General features: G+C 43.6%; 1 protein-coding gene across 9 annotated transcripts in view; it reads left to right on the forward strand.

The window, feature by feature from the left end:
* Positions 1-26028, forward strand: part of hdac5 (histone deacetylase 5) — an 82641-nt gene that overhangs the window by 33209 nt on the left and 23404 nt on the right. For 7 of the 9 annotated variants that reach the window (XR_004211293.1, XR_004211294.1, XM_031834240.1 and 4 more), the window contains 6 exons: positions 19422-19717; positions 19842-19998; positions 20242-20350; positions 20682-20815; positions 21833-21964; positions 22976-23088. Coding sequence is in view for 7 of the 9 variants with exons in the window: in XM_031834236.1 (XP_031690096.1) it covers positions 19422-19717; positions 19842-19998; positions 20242-20350; positions 20682-20815; positions 21833-21964; positions 22976-23088 (941 nt within the window). In the remaining 2 variants the exon portion in view is untranslated. The remainder of the gene's footprint in view (positions 1-19421; positions 19718-19841; positions 19999-20241; positions 20351-20681; positions 20816-21832; positions 21965-22975; positions 23089-26028) is intronic. The other 2 variants (XM_031834238.1, XM_031834237.1) reach the window with 1 other exon arrangement.

Here is a 26028-nt window from a genome sequence, read left to right on the forward strand (position 1 = left end):
TCTTCAAATGTTTGTCACAAGCTCTTAACCAACAATGCCGTTAAAAGAAATAGTTAAAATATTTACGAAATAAAACATCTAAAAGTAACAAGAAAATGACATAACAATAACGAGGCTATATACAGGGGGCATCTTGTACTCTATGTGTAGAGGGGGGGTACAGGTTAGTCGAGGTAAATTGTACATGTAGATAGGGGTAAAGTGACTATGCGTAGATAATAAGCAGCGAGTAGCAGCAGTGTAAAAACAAAGGGAGGTCAATGTAAATAGTCCGGGTGGCCGTTTTGATTAGATGTTCAGCAGTTTTATGTCTTTGGGGTAGAAGCTGTTAATGTGGGCCTGTTCGACCCTCCTTTTCCTGTAGTCCACGATCAGCTCCTTTGTCTTGCTAGACTTAGTGGCTAGACTTGGGAGCAGCATACACTTGGAGATCTGATATTGGCTTGGAGGTCTATATCATCATTAGGCTATCATTGTAACACACCATGTGAAATCACTGGCATGCAAACATGGATCTGTTTCTCCCTCCTGGTCCTTTCACTTCAACATGATGACTTTCAGTGATCAGCCTGTGACTTCATTATGTTATCGCCCTCTTCCTGCAGCTGGCTGTCACCACCCTCCACTTTGCTTTGTACATCTGTACAGTGGTCAGAGGTCTATTCTCACTGGATGAGGTAGAACATTGATTTGTTCCAGTTTCTTTGAATGATGCTGCGGTGATGTCAACAAGGGATTCTTGGGGCTTATATGGGGCCAAGAACAAGGTCGCTAGGCCACAAAACACTTTCACCGTCATGCATTTTAACCAATTGGTTTAGTGGCACAAGGTGCTTTGTCACAGTTATGCCTCAGTCACTAGTCACTACCTTGTAATTGTTCACTGCCTTGGTCCTCCTTTTGGCCCATTGGTCACAAAGTGATCACAGTAATCACATGATGCAAATTGTACATATTTGAAAAACGTTCTTCTCAAAAAGACTCAATTAATCAGGCTGAGAAGGCAATAGGTTCGTATTTAAACTTGAGTTCAGTTATTGCCAACTCTGTCATGACTGTTGCAATCCAGCTATACAGTTGCAGGGCTTTAAAAAAGGGCTCCATGTTCTGAGCCTCTTGGCTCATTTTGCTAAGTCAAAATGGTTTTGGAGTTTGCAGATGTTTTTCTTAGAGCAGGTAATATGCTAGCACGAGGCTACGCACTACAGCCAGCTGCTGGGGGCTGCCCACAACCCTCACTGCAACGGGGACCTGTAATTATGAGCAGGCAAGTGCAGACGTATGCGTCGGAACTGTGATCCAACCAGGAATCACCAGGGCCTTTCATGTGGTCCAGATCCTTATTGAGATGGAATGTTTGATAGTCCCATTTACACCCACAACCCCTTTCTGAAACAACCCATGATCCCACCATTAGCCCTCATTCTTCCACTCTATGCAGGGAAGGTACTAGGCTTGGCTGGTTCCTTGGATATGATGATTGGTAGTTTGAATTGTAGCTAATTTAGTAGGCCTAATCTTTTTTAGAAATCCCTGATTTTAGTTTCAATTTGCCATGCTCAAATTAGATGTGCCTTGTGATAGGCCTAATTAAAGGGTTGTCTTAAAATAGCCTCTTGTCGTTTAGTCATACTCTGCTTGATTTGTTGTGGTCCTTTTTCTGACGGATCCAAAATGGCTTATTTAGTCCATTCAAACCGCATTATGAATCATATGGGGCCTTGGGTAACAGTTTTATGAATTTTGAATGTTCTGTGTATGTTTTCAGTTTCAAGATGGATGCAAGAGTTATGTGAGGGGTAAAAATGTATGGAGGGACTGACTGCAGAGCAGGCCTGCTGTGTTCTCGCTGTCCTGTACATGAGTCCTCCACAAGTAGAGGACCTTTGCTACCCACCAACAGTGATGTGTGGGGGAATATTCAGAGTATTATTTGAGTACTAAGCTTGTTTTCTTCCTAGAGGTTGCTAAATTAAGACAAATTTAAATATAGCAATGCCCCCCCCGTCACCACCAGGGCTTGTCAACCCGCAGCACTCTCCCCCCTCTTATGTTCCAGTGCTATAATGGGCGCCCAGGCATGTCACGCCTGTTTACCAGCCCCGTGCTGTGCTCTCTTCCATGTCTGGGATGGTGGAGTTGGGTGGGTGTGTGTGTCTGTACATGTGTGGTGTGTTCCCAGACAATCATCTCTTACCTTACCTACATTGCTACCTGCCCTGCACTCCACGATCAATGGGATGTGTCACAGATACTGTCCTGGAACTGTCTTCACCTCAGCTGGCTGTCATGAAGCATTACCTACTGACCAACAGTCTCTGACAACCTTCGCTCTAGATATGCTATGTTGTTGAGCTGACTAGATTGAGTAAATTACACACTAAACCTAATTACAATCTGTCTTGGTCAAATAGAAGTCATATCTGCTGAATCCTTTCTCTTAATCAACTCTTATCTAAAATAATTTCTGATTTTTAGATTGTGGTAGGCCCATTACTGATCAGAAATTCTTAAACATCAATAATAGGAATGTACAAACATTTTATCCCATACTAATGCTAAAAATATCGTAATGGGAGTCGACTCTTACCTGATTGTTTGTGGTAGTAATTAGAGTAGTCCTATTATGGTTGGGGGGTATATTTAGAGGCAGGATATTATTGCAGAAAAGCAGTTATGTGAGTGCGCCCACTCAAAGTTTGGGGTCACTTAGATATGTCCTTTGTTTTCCATGAAAACATACATGAAATTAGTTGCAAAACAAATAGGAAATATTGTCAAATGTTGACAAGGTTATAAATAATGATTACATTTTTTTTAAGTCTCCTTCAAACTTTGCTTTTGTCAAAGAATCCTCCAATTGCAGCCTTGCAGACCTTTGGCATTCTAGTTGTCAATTTGTTGAGGTAATCTGTAAAGATTTCACCCCATGCTTCCTGAAGCACCTCCCACAAATTGGATTGGCTTGATGGGCACTTATGTACCATACGGTCAAGCTGCTCCCACAACAGCTCAATAGGGTTGAGATCCGGTGACTGTGCTGGCCACTTCATTATAGACCGAATAACAGCTGACTGCTTCTTCCCTAAATAGTTATTGCATAGTTTGGAGCTGTGCTTTGGGTCATTGTCCTGTCGTAGGAGGAAATTGGCTCCAATTAAGCGCCGTCCACAAGGTACAGCATGGCGTTGCAAAATGGAGTGATAGCCTTACTTCAAGATCCCTTTTTTACCCTGTACAAATCTCCCACTTTACTACCACCAACGCACCCCCAGATCGTCACATTGCCTCTACCATGCTTGATAGATGGTGTCAAGTACTCCTCAGCATCTTTTTATTTTTTCTGCGTCTCACGAATGTTCTTTGATCCGATTTGGTTCTTTTGCCCATCTTAATCTTTTCATTGGCCAGTATGGCTTTTTCTTTGCAACTCTGCCTAGAAGGCCAGCATCCCAGTCTCGCCTCTTCGCTGTTGACGTTGAGACTGGTGTTTTGCGGGTACTATTTAATGAAGCTGCCAGTTGAGGACTTGTGAGGCGTCGGTTTGTCAAACTAGACACTAATGTACTTGTGCTCTTGCTCAGTTGTGCACCGGGTTCTCCCGCTACTCTTTCTATTCTGGTTAGAGCCCATTTGCGCTGTTCTGTGAAGGGAGTAGTACACAGCGTTGTACGAGATCTTCAGTTTCTTGGCAATTTCTCACATAGAATAGCCTTAATTTCTCAGAACAAGAATAGACTGACGAGTTTCAGAAGAAAGTTATTTGTTTCTGGCCATTTTGAGCCTGTAATCGAACCCACAAATGATTGAATTTTTTATTTTACCTTTATTTAACCAGGTAGGCTAGTTGAGAACAAGTTCTCATTTACAACTGCGACCTGGCCAAGATAAAAGCAAAGCAGTTCGACACATACAATAATACAGCTGCACATGGAATAAACAAAACAGTCTATATACAGTGTGCAAATAAGGGAGTTAAGGCAATAAATAGGCCATAGTGGTGAAATAATTACAATACAGCAATTAAAACACTGGAGTGATAGATGTGCAGAAGATTGTGCAAGTAGAGATACTGGGATGCAAAGGAGCTAGATAAATACAGTATGGGGATGAGGTAGTTGGATGGGCTATTCACAGAAGGGCCATGTACAGGTGCAGTGATTTGTGTGCTGCTCTGATAGCTGGTCTTTAAAGTTAGTGAGGGAGATATGTCTCCAGCTTCAGTGATTATATATATTTTTTTGGCAGTTTGTCCCAGTCATTGGCAGAAGAGAACTGGAAGGAAAGGCGGCCAATGGAGGAATTTGCTTTGGGGGTGACCAGTGAAATATACCTGCTGGAGCGCGTGCTACGGGTGGATGCTGCTATGGTGACCAGTGAGTTGAGACAAGGCGGGGCTTTACCTAGCAAAGTCTTGTAGATGACCTGGAGCCAGTAGGTTTGGCGACGAATATGAAGCGAGAGCCAGCCAACAAGAGCATACAGGTCACAGTGGGGGGTAGTATATGGGGCTTTTACAAACGAATGGCACTGTGATAGACTGCATCAAATTTGTTGAGAAGAGTGTTGGAGGCTATTTTGTAAATGACATCGCTGAAGTCGAGGATCGGTAGGATGGTCAGTTTTACAAGGGTATGTTTGGCAGCATGAGTGAAGGATGCTTTGTTACGAAATAGGAAGCCAATTTTGGATGGGAGATGCTTAATGTGAGTCTGGAAGGAGAGTTTACAGTCTAACCAGACACCTCGAATATGTGGACCGCTACAAATACCGTCCAGATAAGTCAGAACAAATAAGTCAGAACCGTCCATAATAGTGCTGCTGGGTGGGCGGGCAGGTGCAGGCAGTGATCGGTTGAAGAGCATGCATTTCGTTTAATTGCATTTAAGAGCAGTTGGAGGCTGGTGGTTTGTTAAGTGTCCAAAGAAGGCCAGAAGTACACAGAATGGGTGTCGTCTGCGTAGAGGTGGATCAAAGAATCACCAGCAGCAAGAGCGAAGACATTGATGTATACAGAGAAGAGAGTCGGCCTGAGAATTGAACCCTGTAGCACCCCCATAGAGACTGCCTGAGGTCCGGACAACATGCTCTCCGATTTGACACACTGAACTCTGTCTGAGAAGTAGTTGGTGAACCAGGCGAGGCAGTCATTTGCGAAACCAAGGCTGTTGAGTCTGCCGATAAGAATGTGGTGATTGACAGTCGAAAGCTTTGGCCAGGACGATGAAGACTGCTGCACAGTATTTTATCTTATATCGGTTTCTTTTAACATGACTCTTCAATATTCCCAGGTAAGAAGTTTTAGGTTGTCGTTATTATAGGACTATTTCTCGCTACCATTTGTATTTCATTAACCTTTGACTATTGGATGTTCTTATAGGCACTTTAGTATTGCCAGTGTAACAGTATAGCTTCCGTCCCTCTCCTCGCTCGAACCAGGAACACAACGCACAAAAGTGCAGTTTGAATGAATGCTTACGAGCCTGCTGCTGCCTACCACTGCTCAGTCAGACTACTCTATCAAATCATAGACTTAGTTATAACATGAGATACGAGCCTTAGGTCATTAATAGTTTCCAGATTCGACCATATCATCTTGAAAACAAGACGTTTATTCTTTCAGTGAAATACGGAACCGTTCCGTATTTTATCTAACGGGTGGCATGCATAAGTCTAAATATTCCTGTTACATTGCACAACCTTCAATGTTATGTCATAATTATGTAAAATTCTGGCAAATTAGGAGGCCCAAACTGTTGCATTTTCCTTGACTCTGCGTGCAATGAACGCAAGAAAAGTGACACAATTTCACCTGGTTAATATTGCCTGCTAACCTGGATTTTTTTTAAAGCTAAATATGCAGGTTTAAAAATATATACTTCTGTGTATTGATTTTAAGAAAGGCGTTGATGTTTATGGTTAGGTACACATTGGAGCAACGATGCGTATCGCATCGATTATATGCAACGCAGGACACGCTAGATAAACTAGTACTATCATCAACCATGTGTAGTTAACTAGTGATTGTGATTGATTGATTTTGTTTTTTATAAGATAAGTTTAATGCTAGCTAGCTACTTACCTTGGCTTACTGCTTTTGCGTAACAGGCAGGCTCCTCAGAGTGCAATGTAAGGCAGGAGGTTAGAGTGTTGGACTAGTTAACTGTAAGGTTGCAAGATTGAATCCCCGAGCTGACAAGGTAAAAATCTGTCATTCTTCCCCTGAACGAGGCAGTTAACCCACCGTTCCTAGGCCGTCATTGAAAATAATAATGTGTTCTTAACTGACTTGACTAGTTAAATTATTAAACTATTAATGCTCCCCTCCTAGCATTCAAAAGCCCTAGACAGGTCGGATACAAGTATGTACAATTTTGCCCGACACACCCGGACGTGGATGCAGGACTACCTCAATAGGAGGTGTCCCATTGGTGGCGTGGCGGGGTTGTGGGTGGGTGGCTGGTGCACTGATGCATTCATCCTGGCTGACACCAGAGACGCCCTGGCGGACCATCTGTCCCCAGACTCTCGTTACCCACACAGAGTCCTCCGCTACGTACCAGGGAACTCCAGTTGGGACTCGATCTGCTCTCCAAATATTGATTCATGCATTTGTTCTGAAACTGTCACTGAGCGGAGCTCCCTCTGGGAGGGACCAGGGTCCTCTCAGTGCCTTTTTGCCTCCTGCATGTGATTCCAAGGACTGTCTTTTAATATCTGTTTTGAAGGGCAACTGTTATAAAATGTGTATCCAACAGAGAGAGAATGTTAGGGTGTGTTGATGTCTGCATGTGTTATTGTGGTGTTGGACAAATTTATCTTGGGCATCCGAGGTTAGTGGTTTGCAGCAATTGACTACATTACAAATCACTGTGGTGACTATTCAAACCCAAATGGATTGGCATTTATATGGGTACGTTCCATGGACACCCCAGATGCCAAGGAGGGCAAAATGCTTTGCTGTTGAATCCAGCAGGAGGTGGCACACACTTCAACCTCTCTTGGTTCTTGTCTCCAGTACACTGGTATCACGTGTTTCTGTGTGTGAACATGTAACTTGATCCTGCTGCAGACTCCACTGTTGTGGCTGAGAAGCAGCGAGGCCACAGGGGTTCTATTTTAGCTCAGAGAAAGTCAGACTTCATTAAAGGCTGGTGCTATTTATATCGCTGACAAACAAAGTTGTGTGAATCCTGAAGGGGTCCACGATCACTGCTTTTAGCCCAGGGGGATGGTACCCTCTTTTGAGCAGATGGGCAGCTGAAGGACTTTCTCTGGATCAGGCCACAATACACACCCATTAATATCAAGAGGCCTTTACTGGCTATCTTGGCTATGCCCAAGATAATTTGTTTTTAAAGTTGAGGTCAATGATTTATGAATAGAATGTTTCTATACAAATGTTTTCCTTGGAAGCTTCCAAGGTTCCCTTAAGAGTGTGACACTAGATTTTTAAAGAAAAGGATCCGCTTCAAAACAAAAACTCACTTATGTTTCAGGGATTTTCTTTGTAAAATAAGCCACTGCCAATACGCAGCTGCAGCTTCTGAGGGATCATATTATTACAAAATAATTACGTGCGTCACTATAAAATGCTGGTCTGTTTTATTTTTTTATTTGGGTATGAGGAGCTCTATTTCAACTGGGATATATTCAAACCGAGCCAAACCCTCCCCTACCGCTAAAAAGCGGTATGAAATGAATTCCGCACCACACATAGAAGTTTACCCAGAAAACAACATTCCTCTCATGCAAGCGTTTGACGTCAATGCCGGAACATTTATAGAACATGTAAACAGTGGCAGACTCTCAGGTCAGTGCTTAGCGATGACATTTCATCGTCTCAATGTTTATGCTTTCCATAATTTCTCCCCCTCTTTTCAAAAGGAAGGCTATCCCATGTGTCTAACAAATCAACCCTTCAGGGATTGTGTGCACCAGAGTGTGTTTGTGTAGGCTACTTCATTTGAATGGGACAGTGTTTGGAGTGTGCTGGAGTAGAGTGCCTTATGTTCAAGGCTCAACATTCTTTATGGTTCAGGTAAAACGGAGACGACAACAGGGAGCTGTTTGCTGTAGGAAAACTCAGAATGCTCCCAGAATTTTCCTTTCAAATTCTTTAGTCTGGGTGAAGGCCTGAATTTCAGCTAGCCATATCCCCATCGCATGACTATCCGGGCAGCAGCAAACTGTAATCCGCTCCAGGCCCATTATGTTCGAACATCCATGCATTGCTACATGGCGATCAACAGTTGCATACCAAAGGGAGAATGAAAGGAACAGGCAAGCTACTGGGTAAATGTTAGCTAACAAGCAAGCCATAGCAATAAGTATATATATTTTTTTTGGGGGGGGGCTTCCTAAAAAAAAAAACTAGTTTCTTGTTTTCCCAGAGCAAGGAGCTACCCCTGCAGAAGGCCTGCCAAGGCTTTGGGGGTTCCTGAGGCACATAAATCACACAGGCTATTTACAACCTCCTCTCCTATTAGCATCAGGATGAGGCTCTGACCGCTATAAGACTATCACCCTGCCTGTGCTCTCTCTCTCTCTCTCTCGTCTTTCCCACTTTTTAATCTGGGCACCATTTTTGTCAACTGAACAGATCAGGCCAGCTTCTGTTTTGAGCCTCTTTCTCCGCTCTCTCTCTTTGCTGTCTGTGGCTAACAAGGAGAGGATGCAGAGCAGATTTGACAGGGCAACCTACCTCATGTTGCTTTGTGCTATTTCTGGAACGCAATATTCATGCTGTTTTTCTGTTTTTTCCCCCATGTGTCTTGCTTACTCTCTCGTCTTTCCAAAGTGTAGTTGGTGTAGTGTTGCTAAAGAAAAGAACCATGACGTAAGCTGCACCCTCTGTTTTGCAGACCTAAAAAAAGAGACTGTAAAGAAAGCTTGTAACAACTTGAATAATATATGGCTGCACTTCAGACTACGTTCCTAGCTGAGTGGAATGATCAATCAGTCGTCACAAGGAGGTGGCACATGCTTGACTATTGACACAGCCATGTGTTTGACTCATGGACAGAGAGGACACAACAGTGATAAATATCGTGCTTAGCTATACTTATCCTAATAAAACTCTTAAGACCTGTACTTTTTGCAGAATTTTGGACTGTGTGCAGAGGTTGACCATTCTTGTCAAATAAGCAGATTGTACTTCTATTCCAGCACACTGTGGGCCTAGCCATTGTCACCCCCGTTTTTATGGTGCGATAAGATTCGCAAATGTTTCCGTGCTGTCTGAGAGCCTAATGAATGCACAGTTCGCAGTCCGCAGGGTGAGCATGGTGTTTACATTTTTTTTTAAACCTTAAGGTCCCTCCCAGGGCCTCCCACCTTGCTAGTGCCACTCCGCTGGCCACTGAGTCCTGTCTGATAGAATAAAAACCAGTGTACCGGCATGCACTGAGCTCTGTTCGGTGGCGATGGTTCTGCACCTCAGTTTCTGGATTAAAGAGTGAGTCTCTTGAGACAGTCACTGACTAGAATGAGGGCAGCCAAGGAGAGTTCCTCAGTTCTCTCCCCGACATGCTCTCCGTTCACCCATGATTCTCCCTCAATGTAGCGTACCATCTGGACCTCCTTTACCTTGGAAGCATGGGGAGATTAAGGGACGGGCTAATCATAGCTGAAGGGGTGATGTTTAGTATCTTGGGCAGCTGGTCATTGCAGTACTAGCTTAATGAGTCCACAAAGGCAAGATCCCCCACAAGCTTATTACTCTGGTCCTGGCTGGCCTGTTAAATCCATTCTGTGATTAGACGGGGGACTAAGTTTCTGATGTTTATGTTTAGTCACCATATAATCCCCAGTCCACACACCTTGGAAACCAACAAACTGTTCTAATATCTGTAGGGATGTAACGATCGGTTCCAATTCAAATGTTTAAAGATACGACTGCATCGGTTTGCGTACCTGAAATCAAACCAAATGTAGCAAGCATCGGTCAAAATGTCTTCCAACGTTACAAATAGCTGATTAAATCGGCTTGAAATTCTATGGCAAGACTTGAAATGGTTTTCTCATTGATCAACAACTAATTTGACAGCGCTTAAAGAATAGTAATGGACAGACTTACCCAGAAAGACTCACAGCTGTAATCGCTGCTGAAGGGGATTCTAACGTGAATTGACTCAGGGGTGTGAATAGTTATTTTTAAATTTGCAAACATTTCTAAAAACATGTTTTCCCTTTGTCATTATGGGGTATTGTGTGTAGATGGAATACTTTTTTCTCACCCATTTTGAGTTCTGGCTGTAACAATTTATTTTGGGGGAATATGTCAAGGGGTATGAATACTTTCTGAAAGCACTATCCAGTATCTCTAGTTATACTCACGACCACCGGTCGTTGCACATCAACCTAGCGTTACTGGTGCAGACTTGGGGACTGAAGCACTCCACACACTAGCAAGGTCTATTCCACACACTAGCTAGGGTTCTTCGGCAGGGCATGCAAACCATAGATCTTTGGCTGTGGAGGCATGATCTAGTCGTATAGGGCACGTTGGCAAAAGTGGGCATGATCTGTTGACAATTGTAATCCAAACCCAACCTTCATTTACTCGTTGTGACGCACTGAGGCTCCATACTCCGTTTTAGATGACTGCCTTTTATGACAAATTATCCTATTTACACTTTGTAGTCAATTTTCACACTATAATAAATGTTTCTGACTCTGTTTTCAAAGGGATTAGTAGATTTTTAGGGGCAGTCGCTCTTTGTGTTTTCCACATAAACAGATATAGCTAGATCAAAGCCTGTACTCTGCAAGGGAATGCCATATTCCCTTTTGTAGCTGCCTCTGCAGCATCCGCATCCAAGACGGAGATAGCAAGGATGAGCTGGAAGCTACTGAGCGAGCAGCAATCAAAAATTTGGAAAAAACCAAAATAGAAGCGTGCGCTTTTAAAAGCGCAGTGTGCTACCCCTTCTCCCCCCCCAGTGCATTATTAATCCAGGGTTATTTATAACAGACAATTTTCGCAGGCAGACTTTGTTCTGTCGCTGCTTGTGTCTAATCTCTGCTGGGAGCGAGAGAGAAAGGGAAGAGCGAGAGATGAGTGTCGGGGGCGCTCTGAAAATGGAGGAGCGGATTGCAGGTGTAGGGAGAGTGCCGTTGGCTCCAGCTATAGATAGATAAGCAGATCTAGGCTATACTATGGTGCAGCCATTTTGAGAGTAAACAAAGGGTTTTCTCGGAGAAGTAAATGTACAGTATCAATTGAAAATGTACATATTGCATGACAAGCCGCAACTTGAAACTAATTGAAGCCTTTTACACTTCTTACTTACTGACATGTTTATTGGGGCTCCCGAGTGGCACAGCGGTCTAAGGCACTGCTTCCCAGTGCTAGAAGTGTCACTACAGACCCTGGTTCGATTCCAGACTGTATCACAATCGGCCGTGATGGGCGGTGCACAATTGGCCCAGCGTTGTTAGGGTTTGGCCGGGGTAGGTCATTATTGTAAATAAGAATTTGGTCTTAACTGACTTGCCTAGTTAAATAAAATTGGCAATGTCAAACACAGCAGGGGTTCCCACTAGATCCCCTGGAGTCTAAAATGCTTGTGCATCCAGTTAGCAGCAGCGTGCTCGTCTATTGGCTGAATTGAATGGCTTGCATAATTCATGGCGGCAACAAAATTGATCTCATTGATACTTTTCTTTGACCCATCCAATCAACGACCAGTCCGACAATCTGAACAGGGGGCGGGGGTACCCTGGATGTCAAACTTTTTTTGTACCCTAATTGTACTCCTGCTATGCTCTCCTGGCTTGTAGCTCTACTCTCCTCTGTCCTTGTCTGGCTAGGGCCTAATTAATGTGATAATTTGATTAGAAAGAATGATTTCCTCTGGCCCTCTCTCTAGAAGACTGACATCCTCCATGTTATTGGAGGAAGAAGGGGCAGAGGAGGCATAATCCATGCCTTTGTGTGACAGCGTTTCGTATAACTAACGGCTTTGAGTGGTGGTTTAAAATGACCCCCAGCTCTGGAAGAGTGGGAGTGGTTGGCATAATTAGGTGACACAAAGCTGGCAGTGGAGTGTGTAAGCCAGAATACTCCCTTGGGAGATGGATCTTTCTGTCTTAATTGGGGGAACTTTGGTTGTCGTACATAAAGGCTGTGGCAAACTAGCTGGTCTCCATCTACTGGTCTTCCTCTCCCCAATGATGGCACACAAAATAAAGCATTTAAATAGACCCTTTTATTCAGTCAATTGCACTGCACTGTAAGGCCTCTCATCAGTCGTAAGAGTGTTGAACATAGTTTCAATATTAGGTCTACTCGTGTTGCCTGTTGGCAAAGGCAGGGACACAGTGAATACAGTATGTTTTTGATTTTATCACAGACTAGATACACGGCTTTAGCCAAGTTAACATTGAGCTAACCCAAAAATCCTGCATACACTCTCCATCTCCCTCTAACGTGTGTGTACTTACACACACACACACACAACCTTTATGCAGACAGCCATCATCATGGGGGGAGAGGCAGGGGGAGTGCTATTTTTAGACTCATTTACAGGCGATTACAGTAATCCATGGAGTAAAATATAATCTGAGTAAATTTGAGTGCTCTGCTTCCTGGCCCTCCCCCAGGGTATCTACTCTTTCATTGATTAGGCCTAGTTGGCTTCCTTATCCAGAAATCTCTCTCCCACCTCTTTCTGCCTTGAAACACCACACAATGCAATATCTTTGTTTATTTTTAACGAGGAGGTACCCCCCCACCCCTAGCCTCTATTTTCACCTTGTCAGGTTGCGAACACACTAATGTTTTTTTTGTGAACTTTAAATTCTGAGGTAGCTGTTTCTCCAAGAGCATTCTCCTTGCTTTCTTTAATTCTTGTTTTAGGGACTCGCATGGTAAAGAATAGAGCTTAGTTACAGCAAACTTAGAAATTACAATATGTCTCTGGTTATATAGAATTCTTAGAGCGTCAGAGTTATAACCGAAAGGTTGCAAGGTCGAATCCCTGAGCTGACAAGGTTTTGTTCTGTTCTGCCCCTGAACAAGGCAGTTTAACCCACTGTTCCTTGCCCGTCACTGAAAATAAGAATTTGTTATTTTTAACTGACTTGCCTAGTTAAATAAAGGCCAAGGATTTTACAAGCAACCTTTTGCTTCATTTAAAAAGAAAGATCCATATTACTTTTCTTTTTCTTGGCTGTGTTCAAACTGTGACTTTTAACATCCTATTTCTGACCAAAAATAGTCTGTTGGTTCCTCGTATCTTTTTCTTCCCTCCCTTATTTTTTCTTTTTTGGTTCGTCTGGTTTGTTTCTTTTGAAGTAGACTTCTGAACCAAAGTTGAACCCAGAAGTTTAGCAACTGTCTGTCTAGGACACGGTGGTGGAGTACTTGGGATGAGAAATTAACGCCTCCTCAAGCATGTTATCGCCTCGATAATCAATTGGGCTAGGAAGAAATGTATTATTCATCTATAGTTAACCATGCAGCATCTCATAGAAAGTGTTGCTGTATTTTTTTGCTGCAGAGTTAAAGCCACACCTGTTTGGCACATAGCTGATTTGCTATATGGGACTGATGGTAGTTCCTTCCGCCTCAGATGCAACTCCCCTGTGAGTTCTCCTGGCGGCTGTTCCCTCGTTTGATAATTTGGGCCGATCATGAAAACGTATCTTTCCTCAGACTCCCTCTGCTCACTGTCTCGAAACAGAGTGGAGCAGGCAACACCAAATGATTCCTTTTGAATGCACAGTCAGACAGTGTCATTAAAGTATTTTGTGTGCCTACAAATTCATTGACGATTTGAACACTGCAAAGGAGCCCAATACTACTTTGCACATTGCACCACTCTGACAACCAATCATGTCACACATGTTGGTGTAATTGAGGACCATTGATGGCTTTTACAAGTCATTATTGATGTACAGATTTCAGATTTGTAAATTTGTTTCTCGAATGGAAGGCCTCAACGATCATTTGGCATACCTGGTACATCGTAATAGGCACTCTCCCTTTGGCTCATTCATTCAATGCCTTCTCCCCTATTTTCTCTCTGAGGTCTTTTGGGTGGTCGATGTTAAGCTCATTTGGTTGGCTAGCACCCAACAACCAAAGTTTTCCTGGCGACTTAAGAAAGGGATGCAATGATGTCAAATGGCTGACACACACACACACACACAATTGTCTGGAAGGTTAAATTTAGAAGCCGACTGATAAAGGATAGTAATCTTATTTGGAATAAGCCGAAAGCTTCCGCCAGACCACCAACAGAGCTATTGGATCATTACCCTGTTGGTTAACTCTGCATGCTCCAATCAGTAAGCTCCAAGGTGAAAATTCTTCCTAATGCTGTGACATACAATGTGAATGTACACCGAGTACAAAACATTAGGAACACCTTCCAAATATGAAATTGTAAGTATGCTATTCTCTGGTCTACCTCAGAGGCCTAATCCCAAAGTCCTCCAAACCCTAAGCCTCTGTGGCCTAAAGTACTTGAGGCAAGCTGCTATTGTGGTTAACAACTGTTATTCCACTTTACCGTCATCGATATCATGTTATTTTCCCTGTTAGCATTTTTGCAATCTTAATGGGTAGTTGCTGACTTTGGACTCTTGCTTGCAGGACAAAAACACTGATTTAAGTAATTGTTTCACACCCGAAATCATTCGTTTTTGCATTTTGATAAAGGGCTACCTCTGAAGCACAGTTGTACCTACTCATTTATCATCCAGTCTGGCATAGTTACCCTACTCAGCATTCACCTGGGAGGGAGAGCAAGAGGAAAGGGGGTGGTGATGGGGGGGGGGGGGAGGAGAAGAGTGTTAGTTACATATTGCAAAATAATTTTTGGACAATATATCGATATTTGTACCTGCGCCAAAACTCAGGTATTTTTCATCCTATAGCTTGTTTTCCATCTTTTTTTAAATATTGATCTAACATGTTTTCAGCACTGCTGGATCAAAATGATTTTTTTTTTGTGCTCTCTTCTATCTGCAGCTGACATATAGGGTGGGCTGCACCAACATGGAGTAACTCTTATCATTAACTCTTGTCGTTTTTCAACTTAGTTTTAAACTAATCATAGTTACATTTAATCCTTCTAAACTAAGTTTAATTTGGACTTTAAAATGAGATCTAATATAATATTGTTGTGCCATTGTTTTAAAATAACTGTTAAACTTAGTTTAGGGATTAAATCAAAACTACCAAAGGAGGAGGTTTTAAGTTAATCAAATGTCATTGTATGATCTTTATTTTCAGTTGATAAACAACTCAACTAGCAGGCTCACTCTTTGACTGTGGCAGGTAGCCTAGCGGTTATGAACATTGGGCCAGTAACCCGAGTCGACTAGATGAAAAATCTGTCTGCACCCTTGAGCAAGGACCTTAACACACATTGCTTCTAAGTCGCTCTGGATAAGAACGTCAGCTAAATGACTGAAGTGTAAAATGTAAATGTAAAAAATGTATTTAATCATTAGCCCGAAGTGAAAACTCACTTTGCTTGCTAGCTAACAAACTAACAATGACCAGTGCTGGTTTGTTTCTGTAGAAATATGTTCAAATTATATTTCTATGGTAAATCCATTATGACATGTTTCACTAGTCATAGGGTACATTTGTAAATTCACTCTGGCTATCTGGTATTTTATTAGGATCCCCATTTAACTGTTGCAAAAGCAGCAGCTACTCTTCCTGGGGTCCACACAAAACATGAAACATAATACAGAATGACATCATTAGACAAGGACAGAACTACATACATTTTTAAAAAGGCACACGTAGCCTACATATCAATGCATACACACACTATCTAGGTCAAATAGGGGAGAGGCATTGTTTTATCAGTTTAAAAAAACAACTGGTTTGTTTATTTTAGCAATATGAGATGGAAGTTCCATGCAATAAGGGCTCTATATAATTGTTCTGGATTTGGGGACTATGAAAAGACCCCTAGTGGTATGTCTGGTGGGATAAGTGTGTGTGTGTGTGTAAATTTGACTATGCAAACAATTTGGGATTTTAAACACAATGTTTCTTATGAAAATAAGTGATGCAGTCAGTCTCTCCTCAACTCTTAGCCAAGAGAGACTGGCATGCATAGTATTTATATCAAACCTCTGATTACAATTAGGAGCAAAACGTGCCACTCTGTTCTGGGCCAGCTGCAGCTTAACTAGATCTTTCCTTGCAGCACTGGACCACACGACTGGACAATAATCAAGATTAGACTAAACTAGAGCTTGCAGGACTTTCTTTTTGGAGTGTGGTGTCAAAAAAGCAGACCATCTCTTTATTACAGCAAGATCTCTCCCCATCTTTACAACCATTAAATCTATATATTTTGACTGACAGTTTACAATCTAAGGTAACGCTAAGTAATTTAGTATTCTCAACTTGTTCAACAGCCACACCATTCATTACCAGATTTAGCTGAGGTTTAGCTGAGGTCTAGGAATTATTTGTACCAAATACATTGCTCTTAGGTTTAGAGATGTTCAGGACCAGTTTATTACTGGCTACCCATTCCAAAACAGACTGCAACTCTTTGTTAAGGGTTTCAGTGACTTCATTAGCTGTGGTTGCGTATATGGTTGAATCATAATCAGTATACATGGACACACATGTTTTGTTTAATGCCAGTGGCAGGTCATTGATAAAAATATTAAAGAGTACAGGGCCTAGAGAGCTGCCCTGCAGTAGCAGAGCACTCTCGTCTGAGTGTGCCAGAGCGCAGAATAACTGATGAATTGACAGACTCAACACTCGTTGAATATAGCCGGTGTCAGTAAACATGGGCAAAAAGCATAATTAAATTGTTGCCAGCAGCACAGTCACCAACACTCTGGATAACATGAAAACAGCCTAACCAGCTCTGCTAGGGTGAGTAAAATGGTTAATGAGGTGTTCTCTCATTTGTGTCTGGAAGTAGCTAGCAAGCTAGCCAACATTAGCCAGTTAGCTTGGGTGCTTGAGTGCCAGAACGCTCGGATCAACCCTACTCCTCAGCCAGAGCGAAACACTCTGAATTTACGATTGCCCAGAGCACACTCTGGCACTCCAGATTGAATTTATAAATACACCTGTAGTTTAGTGTTTTACTAATCTAGTCTTTAAAAAGTAAATGGTGCAAAACATCTGCTTAATTATATAAACCTAGTTACAAACTCTAGATTAGGTCTAATCTAAGATTAATTTAAACCATGAGTGAGCAATCTGTTTGGAACTTCAAATCACAATCAAATCACAGAATCAAATTGCTGTGTGTGTGAATCACAATACATATTGGCACCGAAGTGTTGTGATATCCCAAGGTCCCTGGCAATTCCCAGCCTTATCTGACCCTAGATTACTTTTTATTTTATTTATAATTGTCTTTAACTACATGCAACTTCGATGAAAAATCTGGTTTAGTTCTCCAGGCTTGGAGGTCCACTCATAGATGCCGTTGCGTTCAGAATCAAACTCGCAAAGCAGTGCTTTTCAGCTAGCTGCTCCCTCAGTCTCCCATTTATTTTTTCCACAGGAGTTAGCCTATCTCTTCTCTCTCATTATCTGGTCACTGAGTGACTTAACCATCTGTGACATGGAATCGGTGCCTTCTCATTAGGTCCTAGCCTACAGCTGGGATCCAATACTCTACATCCACCAATGCACAGGCAGCAGTCAACCTCTTTACCCTTGACCATTGTTGCAGACTGAGTGCTTCTCTGCCTGCCCACTAATCTCTTCCATTGTTTTTTTTCTGCATTTGTTTGAGATGTTAAACCTTAGTGTCTTGTCCTACTCAGTTCTGACCCTGCACCAATGTCAAGCCTTGTGGCCATTGAGGGTTAATGAAAGGTAAAACAAATGGATAATGGAAACGGTTGGGTGCATTGGAAGCCACCTTGGGGCACACAATAGCCCAATAGCCCATTCCAATCGCTGATTTCTCTGTCGACTTAAGGAAAGGTCTAAAACAGTAGTGTTGCCCTTGCCAGGTTGCTGTGCTGTGCTTGTCTGTTTGGCAGCAGCACTTGCCAGTGGCTTTGCGGCTTTGGGATGCTGTGCGTTGTTGCCAACTCTGTGCTTAATGTATCAGAGACAAAGCTCCTGGAGTGTCGTAGAGTGCCCTGGCTCTGCCCTCGTCCTGGTCTTGGCTCTGTCCTGGTCTTGGCTCTGTCCTGGTCTTGGCTTTGCCCTCGCCCTGGTCTTGATCTGCCCTGGTCTTGGCTCTGCCCTCGTCCCGGTCTTGGCTCTGCCCTCGTCCCGGTCTTGGCTCTGCCCTGGCTTCTGCCCTGCCTACTGTGGTCCTCCCAGGTTATGTAATGATGTGCCCTCTTTGTATCGATAGTCGCCCTGGCTATTTTTAGCAAAGTCCACTCCCATCCCTACCGTTCAATACTGTCTCCTATTGAGCAAAATGCATACATCGACACACTAGTATAGAGTTACCTAGCGTGATACGGATGGATTCCTTGTAATTCATGGCGATAACATGCGCCATACAAAATGAATAACTAGTAAACCATGAATCGTGTTACTCTTCTTCATCAGCTGATGAAGTGATGACTCTTTTGCTTCACACTAACAGTTGCACGGAAACACTCCAAGAACGCTCCTTCAGTCATTGAAGTATGTACTGTATAAATGTACATACTGTGATTTAATTATTCAGGAACCACATAAGCACTCACACACTTCTCTGGAATCATACATTTAAAATAGTACACTTAAACACTCTCCTAAGTGTTCTAAATACAACTTTCACCCTTCATACTTTTGCCAGCAGAGAGAACAGGCCCCAAACTTTATTCCTCCTGATGTGTGTACTGTACGACAGTCGTGTGTCCAACTCTACTGAACATGGTGTCATGGTGGAGTTATGCAACGGCTCCAGAGAGAGCTAGCATGCCAAACATTATTGAACTCCTGGTCTGATTTCTGAAAGCAGTAATGCACTGAAAGATGGACCCGGTCGGTTTCCAGGGTCACTCTATTAGATGGGACATATTTGTCCTTATAGAAACTGGTTGTCACTGCAATGAATGTCTCTATAACCTACTCGGTGTGCCCTTGTTGACTTCACTCAGTAAGATACAGTAGATCTGTGCCAAGCCTCATGGCTAAAAGACATATGTATTATGGTAGTCAAACTAAGTTAAATGTAATTTCTATCAAAGGGAATTACTTCAGTCCTTGAACTTTAACCTCAACATTTCCACAGTATCAGAAGATTTGGTTTTGTTTCTGATTGGGGAAAAAAACTATTTTGAACTGCTGTACTTCATCTTTATTTGTGGTTTATTTGATCACCATTTAAAAAACTATTTTCTTGTTCTTTGTCTGCTCCCCTCCTTTACCTTATTTCTCCCTCTCTTCTTTCCCTCCTTTACTCTCATTTCCTTCTGTCTCCTTCCCACTCTCTCCGCTCTCCACCCCTTCCTCCATCTAGCTGTGGAGGTGAAGACAACTCTCCCCTCGGGGATGCAGAGCCCTGTGGGCGGCAGTGAGCAGGGTGTTGGCGGTGGCGGCGGTCCCGTGGACCTGAGGACAGATCCCAGGCTGGGACCCCTGGGCGGAGGAGGTGGAGGAGTGGACCCAGCCATGAGGGAGCAGCAACTGCAGCATGAACTGCTCCTCCTCAAGCAGCAGCAGGAGCTTCAGAAACAGCTTCTCTTCGCTGAGTTCCAGAAGCAGCATGAGGTTCTGACACGCCAGCATGAGGTTCAGCTGCAGGAGCACCTGAAGGTAATGGGGATACGCTTTAGGAAGGCTGGTGGGTGGGGTGAGAAACGTCTTTAGTCACACACCACTGGACCGGTCAGTTTGAGCTTCATTTGACATCCCCTCTCTCTGGCTTTCCTTCCCCCTGGCGTCCCTGCAGCAGCAGCAGGAGATCCTTGCGGCAAAGCGGCAGCAGGAGCTGGAGCAGAAGAGGAAGCTGGAGCAGCAGAGGCATGAAGAGCTGGAGAAACAGAGGCTGGAGCAGCAGCTCCTCATGCTACGCAACAAGGAGAAGGGCAAAGAGAGTGAGTAGTACACATAGAGGACACACACTCACACACTGAGCAGTAGATATCTGGTGTATGTATGAAGAGAAGCTTTCAGAAAGTAAATACTGAAATATACAGTAGCTATGTCTTATCAGACACTTTTACTTAATAGAGTTATACAGTGCTACTGTTATTGCTCTAGTTTAGATCCTCATACTCCATAGCTGTTGGTCTTTGTTAGAGTTATAATAGCTTTGTGTTGATGGTTTGTTCCGGAAGGTGCCATTGCCAGTACGGAGGTGAAGCTGAAGCTCCAAGAGTTCCTCCTGAGCAAAAAAGAGCCTGGTACACCTGGCGGACTAAACCATTCCTTCCCTCAGAAATGCTGGTGAGCCTAACCATCAACGTCTAATTTGAGTTCTGAGGCTGGCTAACGTTAGCGGGCAGACTGGTCAAGAGCCATGGACGTTAATGGTTAATGAATATGGAGGAAGGGCTACACCTTAGCTAGGACTCTTAGAGCTCCTACACATGCATTGACCCGGAGTGAACTGTTAAAAAATACTTGGAGCTCCAGAGAGTGGCATGTCTTGTTTACCTTCCTCAGGGGGTGTTATGCCAAATGAATAAAGAGGTTGTAATCTAGTCAGAGAATGTCTTGTCTACATCACAAGTAGTATCAACTGATTCTGTTATCTTACCTGTTATGGCTTCATCAGGGGGGCCCACCACACCTCTCTGGACCCCAACTCCCCCCCTCAGAGTAACACTCCGGGAACGCCGCCCTCCTACAAACTGCCCCCGCTACTGGGGTCCTACGAGGTTAGGGATGATTTCCCTCTCCGGAAGACAGGTGAGTGGATGCACTGTGTGTGTGTGTGTGGGGTTGCAGGTCTGCATTACTTTGAGGCACCTACCCATGTCTGACAGTAGGTATGTGTGTACATTTTAGTGTTTCTCCTTTGCTGGTATGAGTCAGAATGAGTCATCGCAGCAGTGTTGGTGAAGACTGGTGGGCAATAGCTACACACTCACTCACGTAAATAATTAAGCCCACCCACAGACAAGCCGATGGAGTGGGGTGGTTACTAAATGGAGATTGGAGACTTTCCAATGAACGTGTTTTAGTCCAGCAGTAAGCTTAATCTGGGTCTGGGAAGCTGACCCATGACGCATGCTTAAATATATGCTTGCTGTGGATCTAGATGTAATTGTATTGCGTGTTGTTGTTTGGTATTGTTTCCATAGACTTGTTAGCTTATGCTTACTGGGACTTGTGACTGAAAGGTATAACTCTGAGCGTGTGCATTCTCCTTACTTCAGTCTCTCTGATCGTCCTCACCCCAAACATATTGATTTCTAATAAAATGAAGGCCATACTAAAGCCCATGATGTTATCAGGGCTAAAGGTCTTGGCTGGTCTACATAGGTGGGTGGAGTGTGTGACGTCCAGTGGAAAGCACTGCTATTGGAGGCTAATTAAATTAAACCTGGGGCTTTTGCTTAATTGCCCCAATTCCTATTTTTTCCCATCCCTCCTTATTGGTTTATTTGGATCCCCATTAGCTTTTACCAAAGCAGCAGGTATTCTTCCTGGAGTCCAATCCCTCTGTTTTTATTTACTTCCATTTGTCTAATTTGGTCTGTCGTTCATTGCATCAACAATGGGCTGAAAAAGCAGTTGTGTGAAGGAGGGGTTAGTTGCAAATGGGCGTTTATTTCAGTCTTAGTGTCCCCAGTCAATAAGCTGTATAAATAGCCCCATTTGTAGCCGTCCATAGTAGTTTTGAATAGACTCTGTATGAGCTGTTGCTCGTTTATGGTTTCTGTTGTACATCTTTTTCATTTAAACGCACTCTCTCTCTGACAGCCTCTGAGCCCAATCTGAAGGTGCGTTCGCGGTTAAAACAGAAGGTAGCTGAGAGGCGGAGCAGTCCTCTGCTGAGGAGGAAGGACGGGACAGTGATAAGCACCTTCAAAAAGAGAGCCATCGAGATCTCTGGTGAGAGCGCACACACACCATGCATTTACACTCTCATCCATCATGCATTTACATTCTCGCATACAAATACATTGTACACTCTTTAACTGGAATTCCACACCCTGTACCATTTCATAGTTGTAAACCAACCCCAGTGAGAAGCATCCAGTTGGGTCAACCATCTAAAATACCACCCTACTTAACATAAAACGGTCTTTTCAACTCTGGCCTGATGGTAAAAGTAGACATCCGGCGGGGCCGCGGCACTCTACACCTCAAGCTCATTTCCCAGAAGGACCTAGTTACATAACCCACTTAGCCAGGTTGGCTATATACACACATGCCACACAGTGCCTTTCCAGACCAAGTACTGGAGCTAGCTACCATATGCTAGGTTTAAGGGTTTGCCCTATTAGCCAGTTTCCAAGTCATGGGCAACTAGTATGTAAACATAGGAGACCGTATAAATGCTGGTTGTTCTCGAGACCACAACAGAAGCTATGCTTATAGAGGCTTTTGATTTAACTTGCCCGTTTCATCTGCTAATGAAAGCAGAAGCTTTTCTGGGACAAAATATGGGGACTTATTGGAGGCAAACAAAAATAGCAGGGACTATAGGGTAATATGTAGATTAATACATAAGGCTTGAATAGGACAAAAGGGGATGGGTTTGGGGGGGCGGGGTTAGCTGGCAGTGGAGCAGGGAAAAGGGGAACAGGGTTTTTGGGAAAGTTCGGATTAGGACTTAGAATTTTGGCCTCTTGAAACAGTCAAAGAAATGTTGGGAAGTCCTTTTTCCTAATTCTCTGATTCCATGTATATGTCACCAATGATGGTCTATTCTGTTTCTACCTTTCTGTATACTCATAGAAAACAGCCTGATAAAACCTAGACATTAATCTTCACATTTGTACAGTTTGATGCAAGATTGGAGAAAGGCCGTACCACAAAAGGGTTTTGGCGGTGGTGTCTGTCTGCCTGGGATGCTGGGTTGGTTCTGTCTCTGAGTGGCCTGTTCCATTGTCATTGCAGTGTCCTCAATGTGCAGCAGTGCCCCTGGCTCTGGGCCCAGCTCGCCCAACAGCTCCAACAGCGCCATCGCAGAGAACGGCTCCAGCGGCTCTGTCCCCAACATTCACGCCGAGGTAAGAGAGGGGAGGGCTGTGGGAGGATGCTAGGGGGGCCTCGCCTCTGCAAAATATAATTCTACAGGCCTCCCGGGTGGCGCAGTGGTTAAGGGCGCTGTACTGCAGCGCCACCTGTGCCACCAGAGACTCTGGGTTCGCACCCAGGCTCTGTCGTAACCGGCCGCGACCGGGAGGTCCGTGGGGCGACGCACAATTGGCCTAGTGTCGTCCGGGTTAGGGAGGGTTTGGCCGGTAGGGATATCCTTGTCTCATCGCGCACCAGCAACTCCTGTGGCGGGCCAGGCGCAGTGCGCGCTAACCAAGGTTGCCAGGTGCACGGTGTTTCCTCCAACACATTGGTGCGGCTGGCTTCCGGGTTGGATGCGCGCTGTGTTAAGAAGCAGTGCGGCTTGGTTGGGTTGTGTATCAGAGGACGCATGACTTTCAACCTTCGTCTCTCCCGAGCCCATACGGGAGTTGTAGCGATGAGAGAAGATAGTAGCTACTAAAACAATAGGACACCACGAAATTGGGGAGAAAAAAGGGAAAAATACAACAAAAAATATATATATATATATAATTCTACCTTCTATGGAACTTTATAACCACTGAAATGTGTGTTGCTGTTTGTCTGTGATGCATTTTTATAACACACCATGCAAAATCCATGACCTAATGCTGTGGTACCAGGGACCAACAGAGTGCATGCTTTATAAAATGTCTCATCACATTAGAAGCATTGGTATAAAAAGTGTTGAAAGACAGATGCAAATGGAACCCATTCTAATTGGGAACAACCTAGTCAGTTGTACAACTGAATGCCTTCAACTGAAATGTGACTTCCGCATTTAATCCAACCTCTCTGAATCAGAGAGGTGCGGGGGGCTGCCATAATTGACATCCACGTCGTCAGTGCCTGGGGAACAGTGGGTTAACTGCCTTGCTCAGGCACAGAACGACAGATTAAAACCTTGTCAGCTTGGGGATTCAATAGGCTACCTGGTGACTTGGTTTAGTTTTTATCAACCCTGCTGTTAGTTATAGATCAAATGCAATGGGGACTTATGAGGAGTGTTACATGACTAGGTAGACTGTGTTCTTTAGGGCTAATAGTAGCTTATTCTTTACGCTTGTATGGTCATTGTGCTTGGCTGAATTGTAAACTAGGGCGAGAGGATAGCAGCTGAGTGCAGTGAATAAGGCCTGAAAATAAGCTTTGGTAGACTAGGGGGGGGGGCAGAAGGTTGGTCTGATGCACACTGAGCATCAAGTGGCCCCAGGAACATCTTAACCTTGGGAGCGAGAGAGATGACGAGGGGATGTAGGCGGGAGAGAGAGCTAGCCATAGCGTTCTGAAAGACTGCTATCCTCCATTTTGATAATAAAACCTGATCCATTGTTCATTTTGTAAGACAAGATAAATATAGGCCTAGCTGCCTTAGCTATTTCATTGCAGAACATACTGTAAGTTCACTGATCAGAACTACCAGTTCTTGTCCCTGGGACTTGAGTTTTACCTGGTAGTCAGGCTACTTACAGAATAGCTGTAGCTGGAACACTATAGCTCTCAGGTACTCTGTCTTACTCTCCATATCTACCTCTTCAAATATCTGTTTTAGAAGACCTGTGTTTTAATGGATAAATGTGTTTTCTATTTGGTAGAACAGGTTTGATGATTTGAATTCAAATGAGCATTTGTCCTCTCATTCAGACTGCTCTCTTAACACTCAATTTACAGCCATCTTCCCCCTGCCATTTTATAACACCCAAAAATACTTCCTCTCTTCTCTCCAAAAGTAGGGCAACAAAAATAAAAAGCATTAGTCAATCTCCGAGACCATTTATTTTCCCTACCCTCCCTCCCTGAAAATACTTGATTACTGCCATTCTCTCGAAGCGGCGAAACAGTCGACCGCTGATGACATAAGTGCCTTGTTAGCCTGCTGTGTGCAACTTTCCGAAATAGCCACCCCCATCAAGAACGTTATTGCGTCATCGCCGCCCCAGCAGATCCGGGCCGATAAATGGTCAGACGCACACAAAAAGGAGAGCGTGGCATTGTTTTAACAACAAATAGGGCAGTTTGCCATGGATCAACACGTTGTTTGGGATGCATGGTGACTTTTCTCCCCCCTTATTTTCCTTGTTTCAGGATTCTGTTGAGTCAGTCTTCCCCTAATAACGTCATTGTGAAGAAGGCTGACACCCGCTGGGGGGTTCTGAAAAAGAGAAGGGCCCTTGAAGGCAGGGAGAAATATGGCTGTGTCCAAATACCCAAAAAGCATTCTTCTATTTAGAACACAATATGGTTATGTGAAAAGAAAGTAAAATGTGTGATTTCAAACATTTAAAAAAATCACGTGTTTGACAACAGCTGATAATCAGAATATGAAGGAACAAGTGCGATTGCACATTAGATGATGCCTTCTCATAATGGATGATTAGTATGTTGATATTGGTTACTTATGGCATACGTTTTTACTAAAGCATACGTTCTAAATTGTATGTAGTACTATTAGTACACAGTATGTATTTTTAGTAAGTAGTAGGCAAGACAGATTTCAGACACAGCCTACAGTATGCGGGGTTTCTGTACAGTGTTAGCCAGGTGAAGTCTAAATGGCAAGTAAGAAAAGCTCCTGAAATGGTACTAGCTAGCACACCTGCACAAACATCAAATAACAGCCGTTTGTTCAAAGGGAACTGGAAGCCTCGGCGGCCTCTGGAGAGAAACATGCTGTGCAAGCTGAAAGAATGAGTCACACTACGGTTAGAGCTCCTGTCCTATCTGTTTATACTGCAGAGGGTCAGATAGAGCACAAGATGGATTCCTTTCTTCCCCTCTCGTTGTTGCTAGGGTAGATGAAATATACATGCACTGATGGGATGTTTTAGTGAGCTGGAAGACTTCACTCTCTCTCCCTCTCTCTGGAAAACACCCCTGCTGGTTGTCTCCCT

The sequence above is a fragment of the Oncorhynchus kisutch genome, linkage group LG10 (assembly GCF_002021735.2).
Source record: "Oncorhynchus kisutch isolate 150728-3 linkage group LG10, Okis_V2, whole genome shotgun sequence".
Taxonomy (NCBI): Eukaryota; Metazoa; Chordata; class Actinopteri; order Salmoniformes; family Salmonidae; genus Oncorhynchus; species Oncorhynchus kisutch.